Genomic DNA, 27119 nt, shown 5'->3' with positions numbered 1-27119 from the left:
GAGAGAGCCTCCTGGAAAGCTACATGATCATTTACCTCTCAAGAAAATGAGAAAACTAAATTGCCAGGAGAAGCAAAACACAGACATATCCTCCAACATTTTACGAGAGTGACACATCTGTTTACTCAGTATTACATTGCAACAATTCTACTTCAGTTCTCTGAACAAGGACGAAGCTTTTATTGCAAGTTGCTAAATTATGTTAATGTTGAGCTGACAATGAAATGGAAGAACCTCCTGTGTTTTCCGATAAAGTTCTTCCAAATGATGAACTCTATATGAGACTGTCTTTTATTATGGGGGAGTTACAGAGAAAATGGTGGGAACCTTCATCACATAAATCACCCAACACATTGGTTTTGCGTCAGTGAATGTTCCACTGGCCTTGATTTGTGTAAGTATTGGTATAACTGTGTGTCAACAAGCAAAATCATTTCAGCTATTTAGAGCATGCTGTTTGTCTTGCAGAGTCACAGAAACCCTGCAGTTCAGGGAACACAGATGACCTGGATGCACTACTCTCTGTGTAAACTTTCTTACTGGGAAATTGTGTGGTCATTATTTCAGGCCCAAAAAAAGTGAGCTCATTCATTTTATTTGGCGTTTATCCTTGAGGAAGGCATCTTGGCAATTCTCCCTGAGCAGTGCATCACAATGTCCCCCTGAATCCTTGAGGAAAATCCATGACCTTGATTTCAATTGAATTTTAGAAGTGCAGTTGATGGTGCATTTTTCTGCGTGTTTAGCAATGTCTTAATGCATTTCAAAAGAATATTCATTTGAGTGCAAACTGGAAAAATACCTTGATAATAGCTTACTTTCTCAAACACAGAAGGATGACACAATCATGATTTCTACGAATGCCGAGAAGGGGTTTTAATATTAAGTCTGACGAATGTTAGTCATTCATAGAGGGTTTTATTATTAAGTCTGTTGCAGTCATGTATGTAAACAGATAATGAATAGAGGGTTTTAATATAAGGCCTTCAGTTTTAAATGTGTATAAGTCACTAATGAAGGCTTTTGTCAGGTTTGTATTGATGATTGTTAATACGTCTTTAATAGAGGCTTTTAATTGCCAAGTCTGCAGTTACAAATGTGTGTAAGTCATTAATGAAGGATTTTAATGGCCAGATTATTAATGAAAATAAAAGTAAATAATAGAGGGTCAATCACGCGGTTATAAATGTAAAAACAGTTGTAGTTAGTGGGCCTAAATGGATGCTGGTCAAGATAGTCTGCAGCCTTTTTCTAGAAATAAACCACAACCTGGCAACCCAAATGTTGTTGTCAGTAATGGATTATAACTCATCTACAAAGCACAAGCTGACAAAGTGATTTAACCACCAAATCGCACTTCGTTGCTGGAGGAACAGAGGTGCGCGGACCACCCACCCATCTGACAGGCTGGTGACAGATGACGGTTTTATTAGCCCGCTGCTGCTGCTGCACTCATAAACCTGAAGACTGGCGCGAGACAGCTCAACAGGGGGCTGAGTCAAACGTCTAGGCGTAGAAACCATCCTGGTGCACGTTGTTCTGTAAGCACGGCGTGAAGAGGCTTGAGATTCGGCCGGCGGCGGAGGAGGAGCAGCACACAGCCTCCGTTGCACGTGCGCATTTCCTGAACGCAAGCGCACATCCAGCTATGTGTCTCGCGGAGTTGTGTTGAGTGTTGGCGGCGGACGTCTCGGAGGTGTCGCGGTCACTGCTGTCGCTCAGCTGCCTCTCCTACTGTCACCCCCTCAGTGAGTGTGTGTGCGTGTGTGGGTGTGTGTGTGTGTGGGGGAGAGAGAGAGAGAGAGAGAGAGAGAGAGAGAGAGAGAGAGAGAGAGAAGTTTTCCTCTGCGCATGGTCGCCTGTCGTTCACTTCACAAGATGGCACGCCTGAATGCGCGTGCACCTTTGTTGCGTTCGGAGCCGTGTCGCGTTCAAGAGAGCTGAGAAAACCCCGCCACCCCTCTAAAGAAGTGTCACCATGGCTGAATTTGGGGATAACAAGAGCGCCGTCGGTCCACCGGTTGCTGGCTGGAAAGCTGCGTCGGGAGGAGCCGGAGTGAGCCCGGAGACTCACCGAGGTGAGCCGCTGTCAAACGGGAACTGCGGCGTGCCAGACACCGTGAAAAGGGTCCAAAACGAGTCCGGCTGCGAGTCACCGACGTGGGAGAGCGCGGGATCAGATTCAGCCTCCAAACCAATCCCTCGACGCAGCAGTCTGATCAAGGTAGGCCGTCATTTCTATCGGTTGGGGGGAACACGGTTCATCTTGCTTTAAAATATAGGAGGAAACACTTTAAAACAAACATGCATGCAAACTGTTCCCACAGTAGACCTGAATTAATGACCAATGATTCCATAGAAGACAAGACGAGATAAAGTAGGATATCACGGTACACAATGGCATACAAACGTTACATGGAATGAAATGGAATAAAAAACAAACTATAAAGTGACTATCAAAGCACTACTGCAACTTGAAACAGTTGATATTGTGACTCTGCTTCCTGTCAGCTTATTCAGTCACCTCATCTCCCTCACGTGCCACTGTTGTTGAAGAAAGTTGTTCAAATGAGTAGAAGAAGTATTTTCATGACATCATGACACATTTAAGATGATCGTGAGTTTAAAAGCAGCCTGTCAAACATTTAGACCCCAAGCCTCGAGTGTGACCTCACAGGAAATGTCAGAGCGTTTCACTCATATGTGCCTAATAGGTTGATATGTTCAGGGAAGGTTTTGTTCCAGTCACAGACTACAGCAGGGAATGTCTCTTATTAGCATGCCATCAGCCAGAGAGGAGGAGGAGGAGGAAGAGAAGAAGGAGGAGGAGGAAATATAAAGTGAATTCACGTGCTGTAGTCTTTGATTAAAATGAGAAATTATACCCCTCCCTGTGGGGCTCACAGTTGAATACCCCTGTCCAATTAACCCTGCTGCCTACACAGATCTGAGTTTATTAATAATGAGCCCTCGACAAAGATCTCACACTCAGCAGTTGGGTTCAGTTTTTTGACTTTTTTTTCTGAAGTATTATAATTAATATTTAATCAATAACTCACTCGCTGACTTTGTGCTTTTATGGTTTTGGCCTCCTAGGCATGTGGGAGGTTTTGTATTGAGTTGCTGCTTGTCTCCAGAGCTACTGCCTGTAACGACATGATTATTCAAACATGGCTTCGTCTGTGTCTGATTGGCTCCCTCTCTGCAAGCAGGAAGCCGGCCAGTTGGCCAATTTCCTTGCAGAGTTCATGTTGCAATATTGCTATTACGTCATGAGCAGTTGGTGATGACACCTAACTTTCTACCACTCTTTTACTACACACACGATATGCGTTTCCTAAATGGGTATTGTATGCACTGTGACTGGTGCTAGTGCAGCCACACACACACAAGGACCATGTAAGTCACCAAATGTGCACACACACACACACACACACACACACACACACACACACACACACACACACACACACACACACACACACACACACACAAATGTTCCTCACCTCCTTGCCCACACACAGGCCTGTTCTTGTGTGTTTTCTGTGTCTTACGACATTGCAGCCAGTCCGACACAGAGGATTTAAAAACACTCTGTTTGCTTCAGTTCTGGCATCTCATTACGGGTCAGAAATGGTGTTAATTAAGTCCTGGCTCTACATCCAGAACATCCCCTGCACTTCAAAGAGTAGTTTAATGAAGGAAACCGTGGGTAAAGGGCTGTACACTGCATATGCATCTTGTGTGTTGAAGCATGCATTTATGGTATGATGATGTATTTGATTTGTCCACATTCAGTGGGCCCAGTTAAAGCTGAGAACGTGCAGTGAATCATCCATCACAGCAGTGCGCATGCATTTGTTTTTTCACCATAAACATACTTGTATTTATAATCCCAGACACCTGAGGCTGAAGATATATGGAGCTCAGAGTTATGCTGTTTCCCAAACTACTCCTATGGCTCAACTCAGGACCCCACACAATGGGAGTCTGGGGTGGTATGTAGGCAGATAAACAGGAAACTTGACATTCCGGACTGCTTTTCACTGGAGTCATGTAATTGATGTCCAGTGTGTGTGTGTGTGTGTATGTGTGTGTGAGAGGGTGTGTGTGCATGCTCCCGTTTGTTCGGCTGAGGTAATGACAGTACCTTTAATTGTATTTCATCAGTATGTTCTTTATGCTCTTCGCTGTCCTCTAATTTATTCTGTGTCGCTCTCTCGTGTGCGTGAAGGAGATGCAGAATCAGGTGCCCACTCAGTTTGTGTCGGTTTCAAGTTCATCTTGATGCGTAGATGACAATCAGACACTCTCTTTGTCTGTCTTTCAAAGCACACACACAGAAGCACACACATTTGCACAGACCTGACATCTAGTAAGACACAGTTATAGGCACAACATAAATCTGCTTTCCAGCTCCCATATTACTCAGAAATACATGGTTGGCATGTTTATGTGCGTGAGAGAGAATACCACAAACCATACATCGCCAAAGTCTCTGCTTTGGAGATATGAAGAAAATCAAGAAAAGCAGTGCATTTTAATATAATATAATGATTTCTTAAAGACACATAAGACAATAATTGTCTCAACTCTTAAAGGAGACCACAACAATTCAACTTATCTGAAAACTTAAGGAATTGTGCAAACATTTTTGGATATTTGCATCATAAATTAGCATTCTTGCTGAGAGCTAGATGAGAAGATCAACACTACTTATTCAGTATGACACTGGGGCCAGTAAAAGATTAGCTGAGCTCATCATAAAGACTGAAAGTAAAGAGAAGCAGCCCGACCGGCTCTGTACAATAACACGTCTGCACAACAGCACCTGTTGACAATTAACACACTGTATCTTGTTTGTTTGCATTGCACACAATTGGAAGTGTCGAGAGAGTCAGACTGTTTGACCTTATGCTAAGCTAAGCCAACCCTTGGCGCCAGCATCAAATCTAGCCGACAGACTTGAACAGTTAATTTCACAGCTAAACAAGTGTATTTCCCAAAATGTTTGGGTTTCTTAAACTTTCAGCACGTTTTGAGACGTGTTTTACTGGACAGCTTATTTTAGCGTGTGTACCCTCATCAGTATTCATGTCTAATGGGGTTGTGTGCTTTTTCTTTTAATGTCTTCTTCTGTGTGTGTGTTTCCCCTCAGACTGAGGGAGCAGCATTAGCCAGAGGCTTTAGCACACAGCTGGGGTTGTTTGAGTCAGAGCAGCCCTGAGCACCTCCTGCAGTTCAAATCAACATATTTAGCCTGCTTTAAACTAATTTAGCCTGCATAAGCATGACCCCTGCACAGCACAGGGAGTGCATACACCTTCTCACTGATTGTGATGGAGCCACAGGACACGCTCCTACTCTGATCCCCTGATGATATACATCCAGCCATGCATGTGTGCCTCTGACTTTGTGCCTGTTTTTGAGCCTCACCTCAAGTCATCGGTGAGGCGTGTGAAAACCCTGCTCGGTGCTTTGATCATTGATGCCTGACTCAAGGCTAGAACTGCCTCTTCATGGTCTTAGTGGTCCTCTTTCTCCAGTAAATGTAGCTGTGACGTTTGTCAGCTGAGGTCGTAGTTAGGTCTCTGACAAGATGACCTTTTCAAGTCAACCTTTACTACTTTCATTTTGTGTTGTGTCGATGACTGTTTGTGTGTGCGCTGGAGCGTTCATGGGACTTCAAAGGTTTGAGGCGTAAAAGAGCATCTGCAGTTCTTGCCACAAGGGCAGGGGTTTATCGGCAGACTGAGCAGTTGAGTTACGGGGAAAGCTCACCACAGTCTTCATACATTAAGCCGCTGACAGAATGACTTGACCACATAGTGCTTCCTGCGCCCTGTTTGACACTAATGTCCTGTCCTCTACTGCAGTCACACACACATACAATTGTGTGTAAGTTCTCATCCATTTGAACCCACATTAAGGTCAGTTTCATTGGTAAGAGTTAACTAGTGCATCGGATGAAGCATCGTTGTTGTTGCTACGGTTACCTGCAGTGTAATGGCCTTGTCTGTGTGCCAGTGAGTCAGAGCAGTGTGGTTGATTGGAACTATACAGGTCTAATGGACACCTGCCAGCCAATCAGGAGCCATTATTCCATAGCCTTGGTATAATGTAATGAATATAACTATATGCAGACACATACTGGCTGGCTGCTGAATCCCTGAAGTGAGTGTTCAGATTAAGTAATTGCTTTGAAACATAAATAAACCTCAAAACAAATCTCCCCATATCTCTAAATGAAATATTACATCTTGATAGTTGAGTCCCGAACTTTCTTATTGAAGTCTTATTTTGCACGTTCCATACATCATGTCACGCTTCCACTGAATCCCCTTCAACCCCCCTTCCAGGGTGAGAGGCACTCGAATAAACTATGCCATTAATCATCCTTCATCTGCCGTCAAACCCACGAGGCTATGAGGGAAGACAGTTCTGCCTCCCCACCCTTCTCACGCCTCTATTCTTTACATTTTTCCATCTAACAACCATCTCTCTTTCTCAGATTTTCTGTTTATCTCAATTAGTGAATCAAAGATGACACCCACTAATGACTTTCATCTTCATTCTGCTTGCTCTGAGATGCTGTAATTAGTGATACACACGTGTTGCATCCATATAAACATACACTCTCATACATCATACCATGCATGTTGGCTGGCTAATAAATGCTGGAAAACACCAAGGGCTCTGTAAGCATAAAGACAGAGACAGTAATCTACCAAAGAGCTCCTTTATTTATTTCTCTCCATCCTTCTTGTAGCTCATCTTTTTTTCCTTTTTCTTTTTGTTAATCTGTGTTCTTTTCTCAAGTTTCAAATGTTCTGTGATGTGTCTTTGTCATCTTGTGGGTCCTTCTCTGATAACTGCATCTAATCTGCTCTGCCACACAGTCTTCCCCACTTCTCTCGCCCTTCATCCATCCATCTGTCCCTCCAGTTCAATCAGTCAACATATTCCATCAGGGACATCAGTAATCTCATAGCAATTTTCCAAATGTATTCACAGTAATCTTAGATAATGAATAAATCACTTCATGGGCTCACATATGTGTTAAACCTAAAAATAAATAAAAAAGGAGCAATAATTAGAATTAGGAGTAATGAGGTTTTCACCCAACAGTGACATGTTTTACGGCATAAAGAATTCTTTCTTTCTCTGTTTCTTTGTCCTTTGTGTTGTCGCTTCACTTGGCCCTCAGTGAAGCCACAGGAAGCGCTGTGACGAGCTGACAGGCGGCTTCCTGTTTTGAAGCGCTTGGTGGTTTTGGAGACTCATCTACCTCTTAGTCAGAAAAACAAAATTGGGCCTGTTTGACGGAAACATGAAACAGACAGAATGTACAATCTCTGTACATTCTCTGTACATTCTCACAGAGATTGAAATACAATTTATTTTATTTTTATTGTATCAGAGTCTAGAGGCTGGCATTTGTGTGTGTGTGTGTGTGTGTGTGTGTGTGTGTGTGTGTGTGTGTGTGTGTGTGTGTGTGTGTGTGTGTGTGTGTGTGTGTGTGTGTGTGTGTGTTTGTGCTGTAATCTGCTCAGACAATGTGTCCCTCTTTTGCATGGAAAATTCAATAACTTTACCTTTGTTTTTTATTCATGTGTTTATCCTCTTACAGGTTAATCTGTGCCCTCTAGTTTCATCTTGTCAGGATGACAGTCTCCAGTGACGTCACCGTTGTTTGGTTGTGTCTCTCTCTTTATCAGTAAATTTATGTCGGAGGCGTAACAGAGGTACACGTGCAGGACAGCCTCCACACATGAGACAATTGAATCTCAACCATTGAACAGGCCCCTGGGAGAATGCTGGTGTTTCCCCCGCTGCAAACACAGCTTGTAAAAGCACGCATCATATGAGGTTTATTCGATTTTTAAGGGAAGGCACATTTTTCCATCTATTAATCAAGAATGACGTGTTTGTTACTGGTCACATAGTGCATGTCTGTGGAGACCATTTAGTTATGATATGCGTTTCCTAAATGGGTATTGTGTGCACTGTGACTGGTGCTTGTGCAGCCACACAAGGACCATTACCGCTAATGTCACACACACACACACACACACACACACACACACACACACTCACACTCACACTCTCACACACACACACACACACACACACACACATTCTCTCACACACACACACACACACACACATACACACACACACACACACACACACACACACACACACACAGACAGGAAGACATATAGATTGAGTCGAACATTAATCTCCGGTGCCTGTCACCACACTGTATGAAAGGATGAGAGAGTGTGACTGATTGGAGTGGTACTGTATCCTGTGTGAAGGTGCACGTGTCTGTATTTGTGAGTTAAGTCAATAAGTATTCGCCCTGCACCTCATTCTGCATCACTGAGGAAATTCCCATGAGCTTTAATATTCAAATTGGGGGCTTTTTTCCAAATAAATGCTGTTGGTGTGGTGAAGTTGAGTCTTCTTATTTCAGAGATGTCGCTGAAACACTCCAAAGGGTGAAGCTTTATAGTGAGAACACTGAATCAAGTCAGTGCTTTATTTTGTTCAAATCTTTTTTAGGGGCTAAAACTGATGATCAGAGCTTTTACTTTTGCTTTCTGCAGTTTTCAGAGTATGAAAAGCTGGGTCCTGTCGTTCTGTCCACACGCCCCAAGGCACCAGGCATGTATTTAGAGCCCCGCCTCCCTCACCACGTCGGCTCAAATAAACATGTCGCCATTGGAAACACTTTTCCGTCTTAATGAGCTAATTCAATGAGGATTTGTGATGGTTAGTCTCCTTCTGAGGGAATTCTTTTCATCCTCTGTGAGTTATGCTTCCCCTCTCTCAAATGTTAATATTCTTTAGAAGAAACGCAGGATCTTTTTTTCTTTCTTTCTCTTATCTCTTTTTGTCTTTCATATCCCCCAGATTTCTTTCATATGAAGGATTCCCTCCTCTCATCGCCAATGAAATATCCAAGTGCTCTCATTTGAACTCTTATTTGAATATAATCAGAGTTTTGCTGATGAGGAGATATTAATATGCCACTGATCACAGAAATTCACTATAAATAAGAAAATGTTGATCGGAATACTGGTGATAAATTTAGAATCCACAAACCAATTAAGCTTTATGTATTTCAAACAGGAGAGACACTTTAACGAAGAAAACATCATTGTTTCTTATCGCAGATAATTAAGTATTGACAGAAAACCGTTCTTGAGTCTTCCCTGAGCCGCAGCAACATAAATCCCTCTGTGGAGTTGAGACACTGGTGGTGGTGTTGGCTGATGATCCTGCTGAGACTGGTAGGGTGATACAATTATGAAACAATGAACCTGATGAATATGCAAAGACTGGGTGGTGGCGGGGAGGCGGAGGGACTAGTGTAACCGCAGCATGAATGTCCCAAAGGCATTGAGAGAATCATATTTAAAAGAGACAGCAGGATAGGCTCACAGTATAGGTCTGTCGCTGTGCTATTGGATGGATTTAAACAGCTGATATTAGGGTTGACAGCCTCAGACAATGACAGTAAGGGAAAAGTGAATGACCATGGTTGAGAGGAATACATGGGAGGATATATGATAAATAAACGAACAAGGCCTAAGCATGCAAAAGAATAGTCTTCCTGACTTTACTCACGCTAGAGCTTCATTTGTTTGCCACACAGCAACCGGCTGCTGGATTTGATTTTACACTGGCAAAAAATGTCTGCACTCGCTTGCTTTGATTTATTGACTATTTCAAAAGCAAAACAACTTCCTAAAAGAAAACTGAATGTTTACAAAGACTGATAATATATAAATATATGAATTATTATTAATAGAATTAAACAGTGAGTTTATTAAAGAAAGCATTGCTTCGAAACAAATGAAGATGAAACAATGATTTGATTAAAGCTAGGGTTCAAACTTTCTTGAATAAAATTAGTGAAATTCACTTTACATAAATGGCAATCAATAAATCATATGCTCTGACAAAAAAAAATCGATGGCTGTCGCTGTCTATAATACACCCGTCCATCATTTCATTCGGCCAGATGATTGGATGGGCTACCTGCCTGCGCATGCTACCTGTTTGCACATGCGTAGTCTGCATGTTAAGTCATCGCTCCTCTCCGGAGTATTCCTCAAACTGCCTGTCCTTTCACAACAAGGTGATCATTGATCATTGATGCTGACCATCGTGACCCTGAACCCTCAGTTTGCTCCCCAGGTGCTATGCAGCGGTCAAATGTCATGTATGTATCTCTATGCATATGAAGATTGGAATAAAGTTTCTCGTGAACTTACAGTATATTTTTAGGTATTTTTTAAATTTTCACAAAGAAAATCCAGAATCTTACCAGAGATTGACTTGTAGAATTATATTTTGATTTTAAAAATTGCATTTTATTACATATCGTCTATTACTTTTTGCTTCCCTGCTTGTGATGTATACTGCCCACAGTATGTAAGTAGGTATGTTGAGTGTGTGCAGTCACTCTTAGGATTGAATCAACTACAGTTATGTCATCCTGCTTAGACCTTACATTAACTTCAATTAAGTCTTTGATTGGATTTTATCAGGACTCTAATATATCCCTAATTGAATAACTTTGCCCACATATATGCTCTTATCTGTTCTCTGTGGGGGTGATATCTGATCGGTCAATAAATCAGACAGATGAGCTGCGATGGGGAGCTCAGATAAACTGATTGGGTCTGCCAGCGTCGTGACGGAGGGGCAGAATTAGAATGCTGCTGCCTGCTGCCTCTGTCTGGTCAGGTATGATTAATGGCGTAATGGTGAAAGGCAAGGGCAAGCGAAGGCTTTTAGTATGAGAAAAAACAACAGATTGGGAGGAGGAGGCTCTATGTAGTAGACCAAATAATCTGTGTTTATATATTGTTATATAAACTGACATGCCTTTTAATCCTTAAAGATCCATTCTGGATGGGAAAAAATGTTTGTCATGCCCAAGCAAAGAATACTGTTCAGAGGGATAACTGTCTGTCTGTCTCTCTCTTTGTACTCATTTGTCTTCTTCTTATTGCAACCCCCTCCCTCCTTCCCCCTTATCCGCGCCGTCCTTTCATCCTTCCTCTGCTCCCTGCTCATCAGGATGGGTCACGTGCTGGTCGGGATAGGAAGAAGACGGTGTCCTTCAGCAGCAGTCTGTCAGAAAAGAAGATCAGCAGCGCTGCAGACTGTATCCACTTCATGGTGGGTCAGCCACATCATAAACATTGACATGGAATATAAAATAAGATAATCCTTTTAGTATTCCCACAGCGGGGACATTTGCAGGATTACAGCAACATAGGGTATTGGGCAAACAAACAAGCAAAAGACATAAATAGAAAAACAAGTATTATAAATAATAATACAGGGCTCTCAAGTGTCACGCATTGAGCGTGACTGTCACGCATTTCGGTCTTAAGTCACGCCCTCCCGCCACACATCGTATTTCTCACACTGAAAAAAAACTCTAGGCTATTTAATGTGCCGCAGCGCGCAAACATGACCTGGTCGCGCTGCCCTCACCATGGAGGAATCAAGCACGTCTCCCCCGAATCCCCTGCCAATCAATAAAAAGAAATGGGCTACACGAATAGCCAATCAGAAAAACGTATCTGTTGTATCTGGGTGAAATGTAATCCCGGCCGCGCCATTGCATATGCATTGCATATGCATTGCATATGCATTGCATATGCATGAAAATATTGAATGTCCATTGTATGCATCAAGAGTTTGCTGTTGGATCACAGGCTTTTGAGCCTATCAAACACTAAAGGGAGCTTGTTCAGAAGTGAAATGTTACTCTGAAAGTCAACGGTTGACAACTTCATTTATTCATTTCAGGTTGAGGGGATCGAGCTGAAGAAAATCCGAACCAACTCCCGTGTTTACCTGCGTTACTACCTGCTGGACGCAGGCCTCCAGGCTCTATGCTGGGAGCCATCCAAAAAGGAGTCAGACAAAGCCCGCATCTCCCTGGCTTCCATAAAGGAGGTCAGTGTCCAGAGACAGAAATGTTTAAATCAGGGTTTTCAAAGAGACTGTGGGCCACAAAGAAAGAGGCACTCCCTCACCCGGCACATAGTTTACTTGCTGATTATGTTATTTGAACTCATAGACGCTTCACACTTCACTTGACCATTCACACAACTGAAGCCAGATTGAAGCTGATATTGCTGTTTAACAATCCTTCAGACTACATCAAATACAGAAAACAGGTCTGTCCTAAGTCATTTATTAGTGTATGACACCGGGGGAAAATTAAATTCACCCAAACTACTGTATCTCTAAACTATTTATTTAACCAATTCACACACATTAAGTTATTAAATGTGAGCTTCTTTTGATAAATAATGTAATAACTAATGTCATATTTTTTCACTTCCATTCACTGAGCCTCCCCTGAAGGTGTTGAGAGCCCTCTTTAAATACCTCTGGTCTAAATTTACCTTCCCTCACTTTATTAATGATCTCCCTGAGTCTTTTAGATGAAAGCATTGGAAATATTTCCAACCCTGAATCATCAGGAAGGCAACCCTTGATTTGTATTTATTTTTTATATCTTGCATTTGTTTTTGCATCACTTGTGGTCTCACACTCTAGGTACGGACAGGTCGTAACACAGAAACCTTCCGCACCAGCGGAGTTTATGAGCAGATTTCCGAGGACTGTGCGTTCTCCATCATCTATGGAGAGATGTATGAAAGCTTGGACCTGGTGGCCAACTCTGCTGAAGTGGCTAACATTTGGGTGACAGGCCTGAGGTATGCCACAGCAAGAACTGGGAGCAGTCTTACATTATATACACCTGTAATGTAATATGTACCAGAAGCACACAACACACATTTAATAGTAAAAGAACCATCTGATCCTAAGAGCTCCTAAACATTTATTCAGCAGTAGTCTACTGCAGTAGTGTACTGTAGTAGTGTACAGCAATAACACTCAATGAGTACAATGTCAACTGTCAATATTCACACATTTCTCTCCCTCTTATAAGTGTTCTAGGTCAAACTATTGTTGATGATTGGACTTGTTTACCCATCATTTTGAATTGATCTTGAGCCAAGTTCCACTTGTTTTGCTGGACAGCCCTGTGTTTTTTGCTGAACTAATCAAATTAAATGAATGAAAAGGTTGTTTTTATCACAGACGCATAGTCATGTGCTTGTGCATATGTTGTACTTGTTCTTGTGTGTTTTGTGGTTGAACTAATGTTTGCACATGTGGGGTAGGGACTAATCTAGCTAATTTCATTAGGATCTTGATGTCAGTCCAACATGATATCTTCTCGTGTCTTAGGCTTTGGTTTTTCTCCTTTATTGATTATATCGTGGGGAACAGAGAGATATCAATGAGCTGATTTCTTCTTGTAGGTCCTTTGAGATTTGCTTTTAGTGGAGGGGAATTCTACTGCTACATAAGTTGTATTGTATGTGACTGTCAGCTAAAGACAAAAAATGTAATATTTGTGATGTATAAGTATAGTAAGGAAAATAGTCTGTCTAACTGCATCTGCCTTGTCCGTTCTTCCCCCAGGTATCTGATGCAGTATGGGAAACATGCCCTGGACATGCTCTCCAGCAGTCAGGACAGCCTTCGTCTTGGCTGGCTGGAGCAGTTGTTTTCCTCGGCTGCTGATTCGTATGGACTGCAAGACGTCGAGGAAGGGATCCGCTTGCAGTTTGCCGTTAAGCTGATACAGAGCGTGAACCCTGGAGTCGGCTCCCGCAAAGTGGAGCACAGGTTCAAAGAGCTTCAAAGAGTTAGGGAGAGGATGTCTGGGCTCACTCTCGATAATGAATCTAGAGTTAAAGATCATGTCGAAAACAAAAGACTAATAGGAAGAAACGAGCGAGTCACCAGGCAGGAGTTCATCGAGGTCTTCCATGACTTTTGCACACGTCCGGAGATCTACTTTCTGTTGGTGCAGTTCTCTAGCAACAAGGAGTTCCTGGACACCAAAGACCTGATGAGGTTCCTCGAGGCTGAGCAAGGCATGACTCAAGTGGGTAACATTTAATAATCATGCATAGCAAAAAACAAGTCAGACACATATTTGCAAATCCTAGTCTTTATTACATCATTACAACTCTCTCCAGTTGTTTCCTTCATCTTTTAATTCCCTTCTCGCACTGTGACCTCAAGGTGACTGAGGAGACCAGCTTGAAGCTCATCCAGTCCCACGAGCCGTCGGAGGAGGGCCGGCAGGAGGGATACCTGTCACTGGATGGCTTCACCAGCTACCTCACCTCGGCAGAGTGCCACCTCTTCGACAGGGAGCATGACATTGTGTGTCAGGACATGTCCCAGCCTTTGTCTCACTACTATATCAACTCCTCCCACAACACCTACCTCATCGAGGACCAGTTTCGAGGTCCGTCCGACATCTCTGGCTACATCCGCGCACTGAAGATGGGTTGCCGTTGTGTGGAGGTGGACGTTTGGGACGGCCCCGATGAGGATCCGGTGGTGTGTATGGGACACACTCTCTCACCCCCTCTGGCCCTGCGTTGTGTGTTAGAAACAATTGGAAGATTTGCGTTTGTGGCCTCGGAGTACCCATTAATTATATGTCTTGAGAACCACTGTTCACTTCAACAGCAGAAAGTGATGTGGCAACATTTCATGAGGATACTAGGGGAGAAGTTATACACAGATCCGCCATACGAAGGAGAGTCATACTTACCATCGCCGTATGCTCTAAGGCAACGCATTCTACTAAAGGGTAAAAAGTTGGATCCAGGTCCTGATGGCGAGGACGGGGAGGTAAGTGAGGAGGATGAAGGGGCAGAGATGTGTCAAAGGATGAAAGCAGTTAGCAGTGGAGTGGCAGCGCCTGGAGGAAATGAGAAGGACATGGTGCAGAAAAGTGTCTCCTTGACAGCAGTCACTCAGTCTATTCCTCTTCATCCTCTTCCCAAACGATTCCAACTCTTGAAGGAGCTCTCTGCCCTCGTAACTCTTTGCCGCTCAGTCCGCTTCATTGACTTCCCCACAACATCCAAAAGCCAAAAGCCTTGGGAAATGTGTTCCTTTCATGAGTCTCTGGCCGTGTGTCTCGCTGGCGAGAGCCCTGGAGAATTTGTCAACCACAACAAGCATTTCCTGTCACGGGTGTACCCCAACCACATGCGTATTGACTCGAGCAATATGAACCCTCAGGACCTGTGGAAGTGCGGTTGCCAGATTGTGTCTATGAATTTTCAGACAGCAGGACTGATGATGGACCTGCACACAGCCTGGTTCCGGCAGAACGGGAACTGTGGTTACGTTCTGCGGCCAGCCATCATGCGGCAGGAGGTGTCTTATTTCAGTGGAGACACCAGAGACACGGTGCCTGGTGTGTCTCCACAGCTGCTCCATGTAAAGGTGTGCTGGAATAATGCTTTCACCACAAGAGTTATAACAGCCTGGAACAATCCTCGAAACTCATGATTATGCTTCTTCATCCCAGGTGATAAGCGGCCAGAACTTGCCCAAGCCGCGTGGCTCAGGGGTCAAAGGAGACGTGGTCGATCCCTACGTGTACGTCGAGATCCACGGTATCCCAGCTGACTGCACGGAGCGCCGCACCAGGACGGTGACACAGAATGGGGACAACCCTGTCTTTGATGAGAGCTTTGAGTTCCAGATCAACCTGCCGGAGCTCGCCTTGGTTCGCTTTGTGGTGCTGGATGACGATTTCATAGGGGATGAGTTCATAGGTTGGTGTCACGGTCAGAGGTCATAGGAGTCACTGTAAATGGACTCAAACACAATGATTTCATTGTTTAAGTTTGTAAGAGTGGATCAGATTGTTTAAGTGTTTTTACCAAATGAAATGTGATTTCCCTTCCACCTCAGGCCAGTACACCATTCCTCTGGAGTGTCTTCAACCGGGCTACCGGCATATACCACTCCAGTCTCTGACAGGGGAGGAACTTCCCCACGCCAATCTATTTGTCCATGTGGCCCTCACCAATCGGAGGGGAGGGGGAAAGCCTCACAAAAGGGGACTGTCTGTGCGGAAGGCCCGCAAGGGAAGGGACTACACAGCTCTGAGGGACTTGGGGGTTCGGGCTGTAGATGAGGTTTTCAAGATGGCTGCTCCTCCGCTGAGAGAAGCGACGGACCTGAGGGAAAATATGCAGGTGAGTAAGAGTGAAAAAATAACCTGTGATCCATTCACCAGAAGATTAATCAACAGCAATTATTATCAATCGTTGTAGTCATTTACCCAAACATATACTGGTTCCAGCTTCAAATGTGATTATGTACTGCTTTATATGTGGGTTTTGGCCTCTTGGTCAGACAACACAAACAATATGAAAATGATCCACTGGACTGATGTTTGTAACTTTTCTTACATGCTATAGACCCAAATAATCAGCATTCCTCATGCTCATTGGAAGTGAGTGGTGAGTGAAAAGGCATATCTCATTTATCTTGCTCATTATCAATGTATTGAAATTGAACAGTGATTATTGTATATACAACTGACAAGAAGAAAAGGGAAGACTGCCACTAGTGTCAAATTGTAATCAATAGTTGAAAAATAGCTAATCTAACCTTTATAAACCAGGCAGCAAGTTTTGTCTGTGTGTCTCACCCTGGGGCAATAAACAGATTAATGATATGTTCATTCAGTGTGGTGGGACAGTTGGTATCCACATCTATAGATTTATTCTATTTCAAGCTGAACTACTATAACGGCACAGCTGCAGGAGAGGAAAAGACAAATAGCTCTTTTGCAGAAGTGACTTTTGATTATGTGTGTGTGTGTGTGTGTGTGTGTGTGTGTGTGTGTGTGTGAGAGAGAGAGAGAGAGAGTAAGAGAGAGAGAGAGAGAGAAAGAAAGCAAGCAAAATCAAGTGGAAGACAGAGTTGGAATGAGATTTTACAGATTTTCTGTTTTCCCATCAGGGTCAGGAAATAAGAAAGAGGAAGATTGTGAAGCTTTGTGTGCATTTACATTTGCAGGTTGTTATATCTTTTGGTCCTCTTCTTTTTACCCACCAGAACTCCGTAGCAGTGTTCAAGGAGCTGTGTGGCGTATCAGCGGTGGCTAACCTCATGCAGTGCGTCCTAGCTCTGGGATCCAGGGTGTCAGGACCAGACGGGGCGCCTTTACTACTGTTCAACCTCCGAGACCACTACCCCACACTGGAGCCCCAGGGGCCCCTACCGGACGTCCTTCGTCGGGTTGTCTCCACCTATGACATGGTGAGAAAGGAAGAGACAGTTTCATACTTCACCAAAATGGAGTTTCTCATCTCTGAAATACTTAAAAAGGAAGGAAAGCGCAAACAAAAGCAACAAAGATCACAAATCAGTGAACCACCTCCCTCCCTTCTCCTGTGTACTTGACCTAACAATGAACCCCTCCTCCCAGATAAAAGCTTCCTTTCTAACCAATGTATTCTCAAATACAAAGTGGGCTCTCATTGTTATGTAGTAGACAACGTTCCTATTTGTTCCGGGAGTAACAAGGGAGAAACAAACACATTGGCGACATGCTCCCCTTGGCCAAAATGCTCTGTGTGTTTCCACCCAAATAAATTTCCATCGACTGAGGAGAAAGTTATTCAACAGACTTAATTTATTTAATGTTGTCTAAAAATAAATCCAGCCTTCCCCGTGGAAATAACATACAAAGAGAGAAAGTAGAAAAAAAAAAAAAAAAAATAGAGGTCAGAGCGGTCAATTGGTCTGTTAGTCAGCTCATCAAATAGTTAATAAGGTGGGATGAATCTGTTTGTTAAGGTTGCTCAGCTGCAAGGATAGAATGACCGCCTTTCTTTCTTTCCTCACTTTCATAACTCACTTTAACATATTTCTCTTTGGTCTTGATCTCAGGCTTTCAGCCTCCCACTCATCCCTTCTTTCACTCATTCATCTCTCTTAGTTCCTGCCTCCTCTTTTTCCCTCTGGGTCTTGTTGGACTGTGACAGGCCCCCTATATGTGGTCCAGCACTCTAGCCTGTACTGCCATGTTAAAGTGTTGCTGTGGTAAACAACATTACCATACGCCCCTTTTATCACCATCTGTCTGGCTGCTGCAATACTTTTTAAATTGATATTTACTCAAAGTGCACTTGTTTGTGTTTAATATTAGATATTCCCCAGGTGTCTCTTCGGTAGGATGATGGACAGTTAGTATGAATTGCCAATATAAAGATACTGTCAAGAGTGTGTGTGTGTGTGTGTGTGTGTGTGTGTGTGTGTGTGTGTGTGTGTGTGTGTGTGTGTGTGTGTGTGTGTGCATGTGTGTGTGTGTGTGTGTGTGTGTGTGTGTGTGTGTCTGCATGTGTGTGCGTGCATGTGCGTGCGTGTGCGTGCATTGTGAGTGAGTGAGGAGTTGTAGCCAGAAACAGGCTGTAGTAGAGACACATAGATCTGTCTCTGGTCTTATTAAGTTACGATGAAGGCGCCGGTGTATAAACCGTGACACTTTAATTTAACTAAGGTTGTTTGTCACTGCTATGCAACTAACAACTGCATAGACCTGTGACTGTATATTTGTGTGTTAGTAAAAATGTGTGTCTGTCTGTGTGTGTTTAACCACTTCACGTTTCCAGCCAAGCAGATCAGAGTTGGAAAAGCTTGCTGAATACCATTAGCATAGATTTGAATGTCGTTCACCTAAATGGATTGCACACCTCAATCATGATGCCTGGAGGGAGAGGCAAACAACAGAGACAGGAAATAGGGATGACTGTGTTTGTCTTGTCGAAATGGAACTGGTCAAATTTATGTACTGTAGTTAATCCCTTATTTGTCGAACAGTGTTTTTTTTTTCCCACAGGGGATCACGTCCCAGCCGGGTGAGAGGAAGTGCAGAATTAATCAGGCAGAAGCTACTCATGCCATTCTTTTGTTTGTGTGTGTGTGTGTGTGTGTGTGTGTGTGTGTGTGTGTGTGTGTGTGTGTGTGTGTGTGTGTGTGTGTGTGTGTGTGAGAGAGAGAGTGTAGAGGGGGGGGGCTCATTCATTTGAAAGAGCAAAGAGCTGTCACGTCTTTGTGGGTGCCTTACATGTGTATTTTTTGTCAATTTGTGATAAAACAGCCAACAGTGGGAACTCCAATTGGCTAATTCAGTCATTTGAAAAATGACCAAATTATGTAAAAACAACATTGTGTTATTTAATTGTAAATCTTCACTAATTTAGTGTATTGTGTCCTTTTACAGCCGACATTCAAACAGACTGTACATGTGTTTAAATGTGTGATTTACACACAGAGCACTAGATGATTAGCAAAGGGTTTATGGTGCGCTACATGCTAATAGATTTTTCCCTGTCTGCAGATGGTCCAAGCGAGCAGAGCAGTGATGGAGCTTTCTGATGGAGTCTACAACAGGATCCTACAGATACAGTCAATGGGTGTGTAGCCGTGTGCGTGCGTGCGTCTGTGTGTGTGAGATGCTGCTATAAAGACTGTGTGTTATGATGTGTGTGTAGAACACCATGCCGATGTTCCCAGTCCACTCACAGCAACTCCCACATAGCCTCTTCAACAGGGCTGTTATCCTCACTGCAGCCGCTGCTTTTGTCATTAACTTAACTCCCCTCATTCCATGTCCTCTCCTCCTATGCTTTTGCCTCTCCTCTTATCTCTTCTATTATCCTCTTTCCTTTCTTCTAATTTACTGTCATTGTCTTTCCTTCCCTCTCTCCTCATTCTCTCTATTCCCTTTGTCTTGTTTCATATTTTCTCTATTTTCTGTCATTCTCCTTTGTTTTAGCTTTTACACTTTCCTCTCCTGTGTTCTCCGTGTTCTCCCCTTCTCTCTCTCCTCTTCTTGTATTTTCTTTCCTATCATTCTTCCCTTTTTTTCCTCTCCCCCCTATCCCATGTACTTTCCTTTTTTATTATGCTCTTTCCTCTAATCTCCTTGTGTCTTTGTTTCATTTATTTCCTTTCCTGTTGTCTCCCATTTACTTTACTTTCTTCTTTTTCTGTCTTCTGATGCTCTTTACTTTCCTGTCCTCTCCTTTCCCACCATATGTTTCCAATCCCATCTTCTGCAGACATCTGCCGAAGCTAGCATGAGAAACATGTGTCGACTATGTCGAGGTTACATGTAAATAAGTCTTCACACTGGCCCGGTTTTGGATGGAGGGGGTTCAAATGTATGCAGCTCTCATCATCAATCATCCTTCAGTCTGTTAAGCGAAGGGCACAATGGCTGACCTGCTGATATCATTCATGTGATGTTTGGCAGAGGTTTGTTTACTTCAGCAGGACCGTCTTGATTATCTGACATTAGTCAGCCAGACTGTCGTCAGACTGGCAATAGAGAACAAACAAACACCAACACTCACACGTACTCACATCCCCTTCTCCACCTCCATTCAGTCTTCAGCTATCACTCAGGAGACACTGCGATTCACATTTGGAAGTGTTAACCAGTGGCTTTGAAAGAAAAAATAAACAAATTCACATAATTTATATAATTCTGTAAAGAATGGACATAATTTCATTCAAGCATCCATGGGTTTCAAGAGAGTTCATGTTAATTTGATCGGGACAAATACAATATATATAGAGATTTGCACAACAATTATCCCATGCAATGTATCACAGCATTTATAGCTAATGCTAATTTCTAACGCCAAAGAAGGGCCGATACAATAACAAACATAGAACCTGTTCATAGAATACATTTTGTTGACCTTATAGGAACAGCGAGGGTTGAAATGCACGCAATCCTGCCGTGAATAGACAAGAGGAGATGAAGGAGAAGTTAAGGTAAACCTGAGGGTGAATTTATATTTTGAGAGGAAGATAATGGTTCCATTTTGGCCACTCTGGAGAAGGAGAGTGTTTAACAGAGATTAATGTTGTTTACAATGTTGCACTCTTCTCCATTTTGCTCCCAGGAAGCTCATTACATCCTCAACTGAACTTCATTTTAGGTTTTCTGGGGCCACAGTGTCTCTTTTATATATATATATATATATAATAATAATAATTAATCCTTTATTAGTCCCACAGTGGGGACATTTTAACCCATCCTTTGTAATTGAGGAGCAGTGGGCCACCGTGAAGTGCCCGGGGAGCAACTGGGGATTCAGTGTCTTGCTCAAGGAAACTTTGAAACTTTATATATATATATATATAAATATATATATATATATATATATATATATATATATATATATATATATATATATAATCGTATACTTTAATTTCACATTGGATCACTTCTAGTATTTTCAGTAAAGTAAGATAGTGAGATTTGAAAGTGAGATAAGTTAGTGCCAGTAAGTTCATCTGATAAAGAGCTGCTGCAGAGCCCCGAGGTCTGATCTTATGAACAAAACGCTTCCTGTGTATACAGAGTAAAGATGGCGATCCGGTGATCCCAAGGCGCAGGTCCTCAGCACACTGTTGGAAGAGGGGGTAGGCAATGAGAAGGCATAACAGGGTCACCCAGAGGGAGCCATGGGACGGCTGGTGGCAGAGATAGATGTCTGCACTGTTACATCAGAGTAGAGAGAGTTGAAACGGAGAGGGAGAAGAAAGCCGTGGGAAGATGGATGGCAGAGATGGATAGCTAGAGGCAATGCTGGGAGGAAGACAAGAACACCAAGGGAAAAGAGAGAGTAACAGAATGTGTTGGTGTGTCAAAGGGCCAGTTCATGCACATTTAAAAAACACTAATTGTATCTCTTAGTTCTCCAGTTCTTTTTAGTCAAGCAAATAGTTTGGGTTTTATTTTGCCAGGCTTTGAGATATCTGTCTCTTCATCACTTAAAACTTTACAAAAATAAACTTCACACTGAAATATTCGCCCTGAGTCTCGACACTTAATCACACCCACCATTAATGTGTCAGCATACCGTTCCACATCCAGGGTGGAACCACATCACTGCACCAAAGTGAGAAATTAAATCAGTGGAGGTCAGAAAGAAATAACAAGATGTGTAGGGGGTGTAAAGTTGCTTTTTAAATTATTTTCAGTGTTTTTCCAGAAACATTGTCCTTATTATTCTGGGTAATCCACACAACACACTGTGGGTCTATGTCTTTGCTAATTAGTTCCAATGAAAACAATGCACAGAGAGGTCAGTAGTTTATCCAGAGGGTTTCCTGGAAAGACATGTTTCAATGTAGTGATTACATTACATTTCATTTAGCTAACGCTTTTATCCAAAGTGACTTACAATAAGTGCATTCAACCACGAGTACAAACTCAGAACAACAAGAATCAAGAAAGTACAATTTCTTCAATAAAGTTAAACTACACAATGCTATCAGTAAGTGCCATTTAAGTGCTACTAAAGTGCTACTACGGTGCTACTTTCCTTATTCAAGATGTAGTCGAAAAAAATGTGTTTTTAGTTTGCGACGGAAGACGTAGAGACTTTCTGCTGTCCTGACGTCAATGGGGAGCTCATTTCACCATTGAGGGGCCAGGACAGCAAACAGTCGTGACTTTGCTGAGTGTTTAGCTCGCAGTGACGGAGCTACAAGTCGATTGGCAGAAGCCGAGCGGAGTGAACAAGTTGGGGTGTAAGGTTTTACCATGTCCTGGTTGTAGACAGGACCCGATCTGTTCGCAGCACGGTACGCAAGTACCAATGTTTTGAAGCGAATGCTGGCGACCACCGGTAACCAGTGAAGGGTGCGGAGGTGCGGAGTAGTGTGGGTGTATTTTGGGAGGTTAAAGACCAGTCGAGCTGCTGCATTCTGGATGAGCTGTAAAGGTCGAATGGCATTAGCAGGTAGACCAGCCAGGAGGGAGTTACAGTCGTCAAGGCGCGAGATGACCTTCTGAGTGAGAAGGGGACGTTTTCTCCTGATGCTGTACATCATGAACCTACAGGAGCGTGTTGTTGCGGTAATGTTGGCAGTCAGGGAGCGTTGACTGTCGGGTGTCACACCGAGGTTGCTAGCAGTCCTGGTCCGGGCCAACACTGAGTTGTTGAAGGTAATATTGAGGTCGTGGGTGGGAGAGCCTTCGTTCAGTCTTGTCAGGATTCATTTTCAGGTGGTGTGTGGACATCCACTGAGAGATATCAGTCAGGCAGAGATTTGTGCTGCTACCTGTGTTTCGGATTAGGGAAACGAGAGGATCAGTTGGGTGTCATCAGCATAGCTATGGTAGGAAAAGCCATGCGAGCGAATGACAGAGCTGAGAGAGTTGGTGGACAGATACTTACCGGGTAACCTGGAGAGGATCTGTGTCTGAACCTTGTCCAGACCCTTGATAATGGATTAACTTGCATCATTAGCTTGAGGACTCACTGTATGGTCTGATGAGTAAGAGAAATGATTGAATCATATGCTGGAGCCTTCACAACACACTGCAGATCTTATCCAGCATCACCAAATAAGGGCATATCTTCTGGAGGAACACCCTTTTCTGAAATTTGGGTGAACTGACGCTTTGAGAACCTCAGTTAAGCAGCTGCTTTTCCTCCATTGCCCTGACCTGTATAGTGGTGAGACTCATATCTGGATTTATAGATTTTATTTATAGATTTTACACTTTGTGAGATCCTAATAAATAAATAAATATTTATATGGCTGATTGTTTCTTAAGTAAATCAGGCTGGAAGTTAGATCTGTGTTCTCTTCCCATCACAAATGCTCACAGTTCAGATAGGAAGTGAAGGTGATGCTCTTCCTGCTCCGTCCTTTTGGCCTCTGGGCGAGGACCATATTCCTGTGTGTGTGTGTCTGTCTGTGTATGCTCACTGTTCGAGTATTGGCTTGTTAATAATGTTCCCTCCATTGGCTTCACTTGGTTTCACAGGGAAATAGACACACACACACACACACACACACACACACACACACACACACACACACACACACACACACACACAGGCTTTGAGTTTCCTAGCAACGACGTGGTACAGGTTATTATACAAGAAACTTCTGTAGGTGTGTGTGAACGTAGAGCAGTGACAAACGTATGTGTGCAGGTGTGTGTCAGTGTTTGCAGATGTTTAGTGACAGAGAAGGATTTTGTGCGAGGAATTGTTAAATTTGCATCCAATCTGTTTAGTCTTTTCTAAGTGTGTGTGTGTGTGTGTGTGTGTGTGTGTGTGTGTGTGTGTGTGTGTGTGTGTGGTCGCCAGCTTGGCACATTTAACGTCTGGGCTCTCGTTGATGGCTCGCAGTGGTGTGTGCCCCGTGTTAACCCACTTCCGGGTTTCCATGGTAACAGTGGGACAGTGGCCCGGGGCAGTCAGAGGAAGCCAGACACACACACACACACACACACACACACACACACACACACACACACACACACACACACACACACACAATTCATTGCACAAACTCCAACTAGCCGGCGGCCTGAATCCTATGACTCTCTCTCTCTTTATCTCAGATTTTCCATCATTCCTTTGGATCTGTCATTGCTCATTCTGTCTCTTTTTTTCACTTTGTGAAAACTGATGCTCAACGCCTGAGTTTCAATAAGTAGAAATGGATTAAAAGTGTACAACAATAAATTGAGGTTGCCACCCTCAATTTATTGTTGTACACTTCTAATCCATTTCTACTAAAGACTGAAGATCAGGCCCGATTGATGTGAAAGCCTCTTCATTAGGCGTAGGCCCATCTTGAGATAGGACAGAGTCTCGATGCTGGGAGGAACTCACAGGTCGGTTGGTTTGAGGGAATGCAGGCGAAAAGATGAGATGATGACGTCTGAATTTGTGATCAAGAGAAATAAAGGCATTAGATGAGAAAGCACCTTTCTCACTGAGCTTACTGAACTGGAGTGAGCATATGACCACTGTGTGTCCTATAGTGTGTAGGGGCAAACTACTGAATCTCGCGTACTCAAGCCATTCCAGTAAATACTGGATTTTTGAGACCCAGCATTGATGCGATTTGACATTCAGAATATTGTTCAGCGGTCACAGATGAATGTTGAATATTGACGCGTCTATTTCTGTGAACAATGTTTGCCGCTCACACACACGGCAAGAGAACGGCAAATAGCAGTGTTGCTCAACCTCAATTGTTTGACAAAGTATACAAACAGTTTTCACAGCCATGGCTCAGTGTTACAGATACGTCTGACTATGCAAGTTGACTATGCTATTTAATTTAGCAATAACTCGATGGCCAAAAGGAAAGAAATTGTAGTAATAACAATAATAGTAAGAGTGAAAAAGTATGTGACTTTCACCAAGGAGACTGGTTTTGACTTTTTTTTATTTTATTTTTTATCATTATTATTTTCAGTCACAGGTTGGTTAGGTTTAGGACCAATATACATAACGTTAGCCGACAGTCGGCTACATATATACATACGGTTTATAATGTGTAAACGGATACCTGAGTGCTTTGCTCTGCCTTGCTATACACCCGGATGTAAACAGGTGCAAATAGTATTGATTTTCTTCTCACACCTGGATAGTAATCTTATCAACGACCATTCTTTTTCCCAATAGTGACAAATAAAAGCATTGCCTTTCATCAATAAAAAAAAAACTCTTTTGGTTGTTGCTTATTATGTACAATTACATCTATACAGGAACAATGGATGATTGTGTTATCTGTGTTCAGACAAGTTGACCAAGGTATATTTTTTTCTCAGGTTGATCTTTGAATTATTTTTAAATGACATTTCCTAAAATAAGCATCGTTCTGTAACCTGCTGTGGTTGTGTGTATTTTCGTCTCTAGCCATGGAGTTTCATGAGAAGCTGCAGAGTCTGGCGGCGAAGGAGGGGCTGAGGGGTCGCAAGGTCAGTCAGGCGCTGGAGAGTTTCAGCTGGAACATCACCATCCTTAAGGTCAGCAACACACACTCATACAAAATGAACACAAACAGCCTGAGGGGTCGACCACTAGAACATGTGTTTGGCCTCTAGCGAGTTGCTCATCTTTTTGCTCACTTTCAACCTCCCTCCCTCCACTTCTACCCCCTGTCCCCGTCTCTCCTTGCTACCCTGCGCTCCCTCACTTCTCTCCTGATGTCCCCTGTTTTTTCTCTCAGGGTCAGGCTGACCTGCTGCAGCACGCCAAAGCTGAAGTCCAGGAGAACATGAAGCAGGTCCACGATGCAGCTTTGACTGGGAACCTCACCAAGGAGAGCGTAGGAGTGAGAAGAGTCCGCTCCCAAACCCGACGAAGCCAGGAGGACTAGCCCGCCGCCAGTGGGAGAGGACCCTCGACATAGCAAGCAAATGAAAGAGGACATGACCAAATTGCCATCGTAGCTGCTGTAACAAACCCTTTTCATGTAATCCAAATGTTCTAGTGTCAGACTTTCAAAATGCTGTGGGAGAGCTATGGCTAAACCGTCTTCAAAATGCAGCCACTGTCCACCCACCTGTCGCAGATAACACTCGAGAGCCGCGAGATCAGAGCACTGCTGACAGGACTCAGGAGATAAATGACGCTGGGAAGATGAATGTAGTTAGACATTAAGCCAAGGCTAAGTTATTTGTGCTGCATTAAATTGTAAATACAACAAATGTATTCCAACCTCTTCTTATGTGCAATGTGTTTTGAAGAGGGAGGAAGGTATGTCGCTCAGTAAAAAAAGTGATCAAAATATTTAGAAAAACTGCCACCTTCACATGTTAGCAGCGTGTGCTTCTCCAAGCCACCATCCAGCAAATGTCTTTTTTTTCTCAATTATATAAGTAGGAGATGAGCAGGAGTCTGTGAATGTTTTCAGTATTTTAACAGTGCAGCGCCTTTATATCTCTCTCCATCTTATTGCCATTAAGCATTTGTAGGTCCTGGATTGCTGCTCTTCATCCAATCACTTTGAGGTCCTTTCTCTTGCCACGAAAGCATTTAACCCTCTAAATATCATCACATACAATTCTATATTTTTCTATTTTCCTTCAGCCCTTGTGCTAATTTAACCAGTTACCCGCCATAATGATCAACTCCAGATCTATAAATGTCTGCCCTTAGGGGACAAATACTGTTATGTTGAAAGTGCTTACTCTGTGTGCAAAACACTGTACAGTATTTTACTATGTAGTTTCAATCCTTTTGCTGTAAGAATATTTTACATAAGTTATTGATCCTGAATGAAATCATTCCAGGCATCGGTGCAGTAGATGAGGCTCCGTAAAAAGGTTGCAGTTCACCATTACCTTCCTTTAATGTCGGGATGGAAATAAACTAGTTTTTAAATGACCCTTGCTTGTG

The 27119-nt window shown here is 43.1% G+C and overlaps 1 protein-coding gene across 1 annotated transcript; it reads left to right on the top strand.

Moving 5' to 3' along the window:
• Nucleotides 1-1978: 1978 nt before the first annotated feature.
• On the top strand, nt 1979-27058 carry LOC306748599 (inactive phospholipase C-like protein 2; the record flags this gene model as incomplete). The annotated part of the gene is made up of 12 exons (XM_079231785.1): nt 1979-2224; nt 11098-11199; nt 11839-11988; nt 12598-12758; nt 13534-14002; nt 14143-15366; nt 15452-15701; nt 15841-16127; nt 16996-17199; nt 19283-19358; nt 25635-25744; nt 25948-27058. 12 exons carry the CDS (start codon nt 1979-1981, stop codon nt 26095-26097), a joined length of 3429 nt encoding a protein of 1142 aa, XP_079087911.1. The 3' UTR covers nt 26098-27058.
• Between the last annotated feature and the right edge of the window lie 61 nt (nt 27059-27119).

The sequence above is a fragment of the Taurulus bubalis genome, assembly GCF_910589615.1.
Source record: "Taurulus bubalis genome assembly, chromosome: 16".
NCBI classification, from domain to species: Eukaryota; Metazoa; Chordata; class Actinopteri; order Perciformes; family Cottidae; genus Taurulus; species Taurulus bubalis.
The sequence above is the reverse complement of the archived record's forward strand: the minus strand, read 5'-3'. Positions and strand labels throughout refer to the sequence as shown.